This window comes from Bos taurus, chromosome X (assembly GCF_002263795.3).
Source record: "Bos taurus isolate L1 Dominette 01449 registration number 42190680 breed Hereford chromosome X, ARS-UCD2.0, whole genome shotgun sequence".
Lineage (NCBI taxonomy): Eukaryota > Metazoa > Chordata > Mammalia > Artiodactyla > Bovidae > Bos > Bos taurus.
The window spans coordinates 87,810,779-87,820,446 of NC_037357.1; the positions used below are offsets into that span (position 1 = coordinate 87,810,779).

General features: G+C 41.0%; 1 protein-coding gene across 2 annotated transcripts in view; it reads left to right on the forward strand.

The window, feature by feature from the left end:
- CLCN5 (chloride voltage-gated channel 5) overlaps positions 1–7,337 on the forward strand; it is a 183,192-nt gene extending 175,855 nt beyond the window's left edge. For both annotated transcript variants that reach the window (XM_005228180.5, XM_003588167.6), the window contains one exon: positions 567–7,337. In XM_005228180.5, the coding sequence (XP_005228237.1) occupies positions 567–657 (91 nt within the window). In that variant the 3' untranslated portion in view covers positions 658–7,337. The remainder of the gene's footprint in view (positions 1–566) is intronic.
- Positions 7,338–9,668: the final 2,331 nt, after the last annotated feature.

Consider the following 9,668-nt stretch of genomic DNA (forward strand, 5'->3'; position numbering starts at 1 on the left):
ATGTCTTGCAGAATTGAAATCAGTAAGGGGACTTTCCCTAACTGGTTCATTCAATCTTAACTAAATCTGAACTTCATGTAAAAACATATTCCACTAGATTCTGGGGAGAGACAGAAATCAAAGAGACTACCCTCTGCCCTCAGGGAGTATGCAGTGTTATAGGGAAGCTGATAACAGAGCAAACTGAACAAATGCTACAGAAGAGATGTGCACAGAACATACTCTTCCTAGGAGGAGGGCACAATTAGTTCTGGTTCATAGGATCAGAAAAGGTGTTCTGGAAAAGGGACATTTGAACTGGGTTATGAAAGGTAAGACTTGTATATATAGAGAGTAATATACACAGGAAATAGCAGGACTTAACACCTAGAGGAAGTAATGCTTAAAGGGACCCATGCATTGGTCCATTTACCTGGTATATGTAATCTAGTCCTGTTATCATTCTATAAGTGCAAATTGTGTTCAAAGACAAAGTTGAAAACGACTGAGGAGGAAAAGTGTCACCTTTGTGAATTTTATTTTAGCTACAGATTGATTTTTGTTTGTTGTCTTGTTTTATCTTTTAGGCGATTGCTTGGGATCATTACCAAAAAGGATGTGCTAAAGCATATAGCGCAGATGGCGAACCAAGATCCTGATTCCATTCTCTTCAACTAGAATCACAGGGTTGTACTGGATATAAAACAGGAAGGACATTGCAGACCATGGATATATTTTATTAACTGGGTACCCAAAACACATTTCCTACATTTGGGTGGTGAAGTTATATCAGTGTGTTGTCTCTTTCCTGCAAATTAACCAGTTGCACTACGTAATCTCTGGAAATTATTCTTCTCTTTAGGAGAAAATTCTATTAGGCTTCTGTGATATTGCATTAGGAAGATTTCATGAAAGAGTAAACAAGATTGCTATGATTTAATTCTTTTCTTTCTTTTTATTTAAAGATTTTTTTAATTTAAGACATAATTGTTAGCCAATATGCAATCACTGAAAACTATGCAAGAAAAATTCCAGATGTCCTGACCTATAGCCTGCAGGAAGCTCATGAAAAAGTCACTTTTTTGGACTCTTAACTGTCATTGGTGGAAAATGAAGTGTAAACTAAGGGGCTTTGCTTTTCCAGCCACAGGAAGGAAAGCCAGAAGGAAAATAGTAATGGTATTTTCCAGACTGTGAATTCAGTTCAAATATTATCTTGTTCCTGTTACAGTATTTAGCATTATTAGTTTCGTGTGTTTATGTATATGTTAATTTTAATGTCTGATTATAAGACAATGCTGCTTTGGTTAATCTCCTCTAAGTGAATTTAAAGAGATTAACTTTTATAGCTTGCTTGTTCCTGGTACTCTTTTTTGACGTGCACAAAGATAAGTTATAGAATTTTCTCCTTGTCTGCAAATAGGCTAATTTTTCCAGGTGGTCTTTGTTAGCTAGTAGACAAAGACTTGGCCATGAATTTGTTAGTAACAAGGAATGATTTCTCCAGCTTCCTTGAAATGATTAGTAAAGTTCTAAGCAAAGTCAATGACTAGGTCTTTCACATTTTTGTGAGGTCCCAACTAATCCTCTTACCCAGATGCCACCTCCATGAGTGATGGTGCTTTCGGCTTCTGGAATATAGAAGAGCAGTAAAGGGAACCAAATCTAGACTGCATACTGGTAAACCAGGGAAGATTCCAAGCTGTATCTGTGTTTTCATGCATTCCTTCGTAACAACCACCAGTACTAAAATGACTGGGCACTCTTGCGTCTTCCCAGTGTTAAGTACATTTAACAGGCCAGTGTTTTCCCCATGATGGTGAATTTAGGCTTGGGAGTACTTTCAGATGTATTCAAGGCATTGGAACAGGATAGGCAGCTCTGACTCCCTTGAGGCTTCTTAGACTTCTAAATAAAATGCAGAACCATCCTGAGACCCAGGGGTGTGGACAAGGCCTGGTGACACCTAAGGTGCTTGTATCCAATTGAAAAGGTGCCTGTCTCAATTTCCTACCACCTCTACTGCAGTAGAAAACATCTAGGGACACCCGGTGGAGCTACAGAGCCACCACCATCATTCCAACTACGTTTTCTACATGTTTACCCACATGCTGTTGTTTCCCCTCCATTCTTCTCCCTTTTCCATGCCTTAGTCCTGAGTCCTCTCTTTGGGATTGAGCACTGTGCCCAGTTAATCATTCCTATTACAAAAAGATAACTCCTGGAGCTAAATTGTAAACCCAGCCTCCAGAAGCTTATAGCCCATGGACCAGAGAGGCAACACGCAGCCATTTGCTTTGCTCTATAGTCCAGTAGCTACTGCCATACCTCCATTCCCACGCTGATGCCCACAGCAGTGAGACTCAAATGCTAGGGGAGAGAGCTGAACCTTTCCCATTTTCCAAGTCTGTTCCCAGTGCTTCCCACCATCCTTCCAGCCTAGAATCAGCAGTCATTCAGCATAGCCTTTCCTACCCTCTGTCTCCTCTGTTCAAGCACCTCAGTGTACCTCATTTTAAAAGTTGCCGATCTCTGAGTCTAGGATTTTTTACCCCTAGTTCTTATGTTTCCAAAATCTGAAATTCTTTTATTGCCCAGAACTAGGGAGCCAAGGCTTATTTTGATTTTTAGCTTTAAAGTATCAAGGCAGTCACCAGAGCTTTCCCTTTAAATATAACACTCTAGCATTGTAATGAAAAAGAAAAGATCCTCCCTAGGTTTTATTACAGTATAGTCATGACTCAGTAACTTCACAAGGGACAAGTAGGTCATTTGTCCCTTCTTTGCCACTGATTCCCTCAAAAGAGATGTGGCTATTTGCCCTACCACCACATCTGTTGTGCAGTAGTCAAAGTTCTTCTGTGTGTACTTCTGGTTCACTACCTATCTCTTCTTATCAGCCGTCCAACTAAAGTTTGCAAAACAGGAAATGTTAATATTTCTGGTATTTGATGACAGTCAAAGGTTTGGTCACATTTCTTAGGGCAGCGGTGATATGGAGGGTATGTAAGTTTGCCTTTGTGTTTCTTCTAGGCTCTGTTTTTGATTTGAAACAGATGAGCCAGTGTTCAGGTGCTACTTCAGAGAATAAATTCAAGAAATCAGATAATACTGTGCCAAGGTGTACTTTCTAGATGCTAAGCACTGATTGGCCCTCCAGAGAAAAACATCCCTTTGATACCTCACTCCTAGTAAATCTCATTCATTAACCTCAGCTTCTCAGGAATCCTTGTAACTATATGCTAAAAGTACCTGTAGTTTATGATATCCATTATATGTCCAGTCCTATGGTTTGGCTCAAAGTTTGGCTAATTGTGGTAGCGCTCCCTGCTAGACTGCTAGCTCAGCACCTTAACATTCAGAGTTTCTTATCTTGAGGCAAAGGAAAATGTTCTTTCTGCCACTGCCAATTCAGCAGTTAGACATCATTAAACCAACAGAGCTGATATAGGGAGGTCTGTTAGTAGCCAGAAATGGTCAAATACCTCAGTGGCAAAAGACTGGGAGACCAGTCTATTCTGGTATTGAGAGAAAATTTCCCAACACAAGGGAAGGATTTATAAAATAATGCCAATAAGCACTTCGAGAGAGGGTTTTCCAAAGCAAAATATCTGTAGGCATCCAGCCATGAAGGGAATGAGTGTCTAGATTTTTTTTGAGAGGCTAGATTTTAAAAAATCTAACAGCTATATTTTGTATCTTCAGATCTTCAGTGTAAAGAATTAAAGAAACTGGAATAAAGCTGAGGCATGTTTAGATATACCATTGGCAGAAGCAGGGAACTGACTGAACATGCAAAGTCATGGCCACTTTTAAGATCATTTCTGTTAGTTCAGACACTCTCCTCTTTTCTGGCTCCAGTGTCCTTCTGGCTCAGCCCAGCTGGAGTAGAGGTGGTATAATCCACAGAGCCCATGTCCTCTGGTGGATAATCCGACATTGACAGTGCTTTGGATGTGCCAGCTGGCAGAGCAGTCAATCTGTTTGCTGCTTGAACTGCAAAGGAGTTCAGTTGTTTGGACACCAGAGACTGAATCTGAACCCTTCACAGAAAGAGCAGAGAACAGCATCAATTTCTCTATCAAGTCTTCAATTGTGCTTGACCACAAGAATGATAAATTAACGGGGACTTTGTGTGGTCTAAGACTGTGAAGTAATTCTTAACTATGAATTTATGAACCTATTCAGGTGGAGGGGAGGAGCAAATACATTTTTTAAAAACAACGTGCAATAGAGTCCAACAGGGAAAGTAATCACCACTGTATGTTTTAAGTATTTGAATCAACTGTCCTGGTTGGGTCCTGACCTTGGTTTGTTTAGTTAGGTGGTGAGTATACCCCATGATATCTTTTGGTTTTGTTTTTTTAATCATAAGGAGTGCAGTTTTTGAGGTTGAATATTTAATAAATGATAGTCAAGACAGTTATTGAAATTTTGAAATGGCCAGTGTGTTTTATATTGCTAAAGTACTTACTGGTGATGGACCACATTGTATTGTGAGAAGCTGTTTTACTTTCATCAGATCAGAACCATATGCAGGCCACTGTCTGTTCAGAGAAAGCAGGAGAGTGTCTTTCATGGTGGTACATAGAGTATTGAGCTCTTGAAAACCCTGAGAAAAATTAAGAGTTTAGAAAGTAAAGGGGAGGTGGAATGGTGAGTAAAAGATGTCTAAATATGTGGTCTGAACTTAAGTGTCCTACAATCTTGATTTTTTTTTTTAAACCACCTCTGGAATTACCTGGATTCCCTTTGGAGAGAGGGTGGAAAGTTATGGTAGTGAAAAAACCCTAGTAAGAAAATATATGAGTTCTTGTAAGATGGTGGGAGGAAGGTCATTCCATGCTCCAAGCCAAACACCCTGACATTTATTAAACTGCTTAATTATGTGCCTCAAGGGGAGAATAGTTAGTAGTCGCTGAAAGAGCAGGCTTTCCAAACAACATAGAGGCTCAAAGCAGCATTTGGTTGGAGGCAGTCTACTTTTATGGAGAGGGCTGACCCAAGACCAGACATCTGCTCATGGAGGAGGGCCGCGTCTCCTGCCATTGCCTAAATGATAAGCTTTTGGTAGATTATCTTGAATTTTGATAGAAAAGTTCTTTAAAAATCTATGTCGTTAGCCTCCTTGGTATATGCTTATTCTATATTAAAAAGAAAAAAGTGACGGTGTCTCAGAGCTCAGGGAGCTTTGTAAATTTGAACTGAAATTGGTGTAGTAGACCTGTGGCAACCACTCAACTGTGCTCTGCCTCAATTTTGATTGCTTGCCCCAAGGGGAGACTTTCTTGGACTAGTAGGTGTTAGCAACTTCAGGTCACTCCCCAAATGTTTGCTGGTCACAATCTCATTTCTAAACATCTGCATCTGGGCAAAGTTTTGAAGTGACATAGGGAGCAAAATTGGTTTTCCACCATGTAACCTTATTTTGCCAAATCACCCAAGAAAGAAGGAAAGTCTGTGATGTGTGGAGTTTGCATTTCTTGGATGGAACCTATCAGGTCATCCAGTTCAATCCTGCAGTCATAAATTCCTACCTCTTAAGTTCCTGCCAAAAGGTCTTCAGCCTCTGTGTGCACACTCATTGAATGAATGCCTTGCCTAAAGTTCAGCCTTTTAAGGGGAAAAGGCGTGTGGTAGTATAAAATGTTAGGGTTTAAATAAATGATCTCTGCCTCTCCTCCTCTCTCCTGTCTGCCCCTGTCTCTCTGTTTCTGTCTCCTCCCTGCCATGCCCTAAATTCAAAATTTTATCATGTGTTATAAGTGTATTGTTTTGAATATGGACCTTGGAAGAGGGAGAGGATCATTCTGAGAGTAGAGAATGACTTCTGAGTTGATGGAGCCAACAGGGCTTTGCTCTGCTTTAGGGGCTAAAGCCAGTGATACCTGCTGGCAGTGTCCGGGGCTTTAGCATCTCTATGCAGACATGTGAAATATTCATTGCTAAATGTTATTCTCAGCTATTACTAGTCCAAATCTGTTGAAAGTCAGAGGCGATCTAGAACTTGATGAGTGTAATGCCTCTTGGCAGAATGAAGGTGAGGGAGTGGCCTGGGTTGATTTTGTCAGGGTGGGGATGTTTAGCCTCATTATCTTTCTGACTGTACCTCAACTATATGGTCCTTCAACAGTGCTCCTCCTCCTCCATTTTACTTTATCCCTTATTCTCTCTCTTTCCCCTTGTCCTGCCTTTTTACTCCTCAGATTTTAATAAATATTTACTTTTTTATTATATATTTGGTCCCTTGGGACTATGTAGTGATTATAAATTGAATTCATTCTAGGTAAAAAAAATATATATAGTGTGTTTAATATTTTGTTCTTTTAAACTGTCTTTTGAAGCTATGCTGTTAACCAGGTACAGGCCAGAAAGGAGTTAAGCCTGATGAACAGCACCTGGTCATGTCACCTAGGGATGCCATTGATGTAATGATGGTGATTCTTCTTCATTTGACCAAGGCCAGCCTCCTCTTCTTAACCTCCAGTCATTTCTGGCTGTGGGAAAAATACCAGCTGTCGGGTGAGCCAGTGAGGCCAGGATGATCGGGGGGGCTGGTTCCAGCCCATGGACCATTCTATGAATATCTCTGTAGTGAGCTCATTTGTAGGGCTGGCTTCAACTGCAGTAGCCAAAGAAAACCTGTCTGACTCAAAATTTTAGTTCCTGAGAGTTGGTAAAAGTTCAAATGAAGCTAAATACACATTATAGACATCAGCAGTAGCTTAGGTGTCTAGACCCTAGAATCAACCAAAGCTAATAGAGCCTGAGTTTCCATAGGAAGCTTGGTGCTGAGCTGTTCAGAGCAATTATTTATCTGAGTGCTGCCAATGCTTTAGTCACACTTTCTTAGCTTTATTGTAACTTTTAGAGATGTTGGTCCCTGTTCATAGGCGCAGCCTGTACCAAAGCTATGGCTTACTGCACACTTCATTCTGCTCCCTGGTCAAGCATAGCAACATAGTTTTAAAGGAAAGATGTGAGCTGGGGAGTTAGGAGACCTAGTTTCTATTCCCTATGCTTCTACTAACTAGCCTCGAGATCTTAACCGCTCTGTGCCTCAGTGTTCCCATCTGAAAAATGGGGATAGTGTTAATTGCCCTACCTACCTCACAGGGTTGTTGTGAGGATAAACTGAGACAATGAAAGGAAAGTACTTTGACAAGTAAGTGCTATGCAAATTGTAAGAAATGGAAACAATCATGTTACAGGCAATGGAATGGACTTTGGCAGAAGGGTTAATGGGATTGTCCAGCCCTTTCTCTGTGTGGCTTAAACCCAGGTCGCCATTGCTTTATACATTTTTCACTTAGCACAGATTTGTAATTATGCATGTAATAAAGCACAGCCTTATCCAATTTGGTGTCTGGTGTGTTTCTGAAGACCCTCGATTTTGTAGCTATTGATTTCTGATCATAAAATTGCAGTGTGGAGGTTGGGGGATGGTAGTGTGAAAGGTACCTGAAAACTCCTACTGGTTGGCCTACTTCTTAAAATGATTTATTAAATAGTTAGATTTACAGATTGAGTAATACTTTGAGCAAGCTCCAGGAGTTGGTGATGGATAGGGAAGCCATGGGGTCGCAAAGAGTCAGACAGAACTGAAAGGCTGAACTGAATGCTTTTTACCACAAGGACACAAATGAGGAGCACTTGGTTTTTTCGGAATGATTCCTGATACTTTAATATGGCTACTTAAATGTTCCTGTCTCATACACTGGTGATCCTTTCTTGATGAAATGAGGATTAACTGGGAGCTGTATTTTTTCTCTTTTTGAGCTTTTAATGATGTAAGGTTTTAGGCCTCTTGGCTACAGTCCGTTCTTACAAGGAGTGGGATGGGTGATGGAAATGTTCCTCCAGTGAATAGCAGAGCTAGTAGTATAATCTTTATGGTGTGTTGGGATTAAAATGTCTTCTCTGGGAAACCCTTTTATGTGACTGAGGAGTGGGCCTTTTCAGGGAAGTGGTTGAATGTGCAAACATTTCCTATTCACATCTCTCTGGAACCCAGAAAACAAAGGAAAGCTATCCTTTAAAGCATGGTTTTCCTACTTTCTCACTCTATTTTTCCTGAATCTGATTCCTCCTTACCTCTCCCTCCCTTTCTCTTTTGGACCACTAGGAAGACAGTTTACTGTGTTGTCCAAGTTTTCATTTTAACAGTTTCTCCCGTTGACATTTGATAACATCTGCACTGGTGTACGGGCTTCCCTGGTGGCTCAGACAGTAAAATGTCTGCCTGCAATGTGGGAGACCTGGGTTCAATCCCTGAGTTGGGAAGATCCCTGGAAAAGGAAATGGCCACCCACTCCAGTACAGGTGTACACTGGATATCTTGTTGCTACCAAGAACTTTAATGCCTTTGGCCTGCTTGGTATTGTTTCAGGAAGGACGCCTCTATGTATGAATAACTCCTTCATAAGGCTAAATTTTCACAAGGAAACTTCAGATTTTGATGTTACTCTTCCCAGTTGGCACTAGTGGTAAAGAACCTGCCTGCCAATGCAAGAGACATAAGAGATGCAGGCTCAATCCCTGGGTCGGGGAGATCTCCTGGAGGAGGGCATGGCAATCCTGTCCAGTATTCTTGCCTGGAGAATCCCATGGACAGAAGAGCATGGTGGGCTACAGTCCATAGGGTCACAAAGAATCATACGTGACTGAAGCAACTTGGAATGCACACACACAATTTTACTGGGCCCTTGCCACACGTATCGTCATCCCTGCCTCTAATCTGAATACCTTCTTAGAAAAAAACCAGCTATTACCAGCTATCAACAACTTGCTGTGAATTAGAGTGTCATGTCTTAGTTGCTGTAGGGCTCAGATAAAAATGGCTTTAATGGAGTACAAGGTACAGATTCATCTAGTACAGGAGCTGCCCAGAAAAAAAACCTGGAAATGACCACCAGATGTCAGTGCAATCATTAAAATACTGGTATAGCTCTGGTTTGGTCAGAAAAGAACTGTCTGAGAGTTGGCAGGGCAAGAAGCATTAATTCATATCTACAGCTAGATGCTGGGAATACAAGATTCAACCGAGATTTCTTAGTTGATCAGATCAGATCAAATCAGATATTCTCTTTTTAATGCATATAGTCAACTATGCTTTTCTTATTATTAAATCAATTACGTGGCAGTCCCTGCCTTTAAGGAGCTTATTGCCCTGATGTGTGAAAGTTATCATTTCTTTTTTGAAGCAGTGCCTCAGGTTAAAAACAATGAGGAAATATGGATTCTGGTCCCTCCCTCATTAGGATGGCCGTGTAACTTATAGTGTGACTAAGACCCTTTTGAAAGTGGAATGGTGGTAATAATTACTCAGGGACAATAGGCACATACTGGGACTATTCCAGGTGTGTTAGCCCAGGCTGCTGTAACAAATGACCATAGACTGAGTGGCTTATAAATAAAAGAAATTGATTTCTCACAGTTCTGGAGGCTGGAAGTCTGAGATCAGGGTGCTGACACGGCAAGGTTCTGGTAAGAGCGTAGCAGACTACAGAATTGTTGTATGCTCACAAGGCAGAAAGAGAGCTAGAACATTCTCGGGGGTCCTTTTATCAGGGCACTAATTGCGTTCATGTTCAGGCTCCCATCTTCTTGACTTCACCTCCCAAAGGCCCTACCTCCAAAAACATTGGGAGTTAAGATTTCAACATATGAATTTGGGGTTGACACAAACA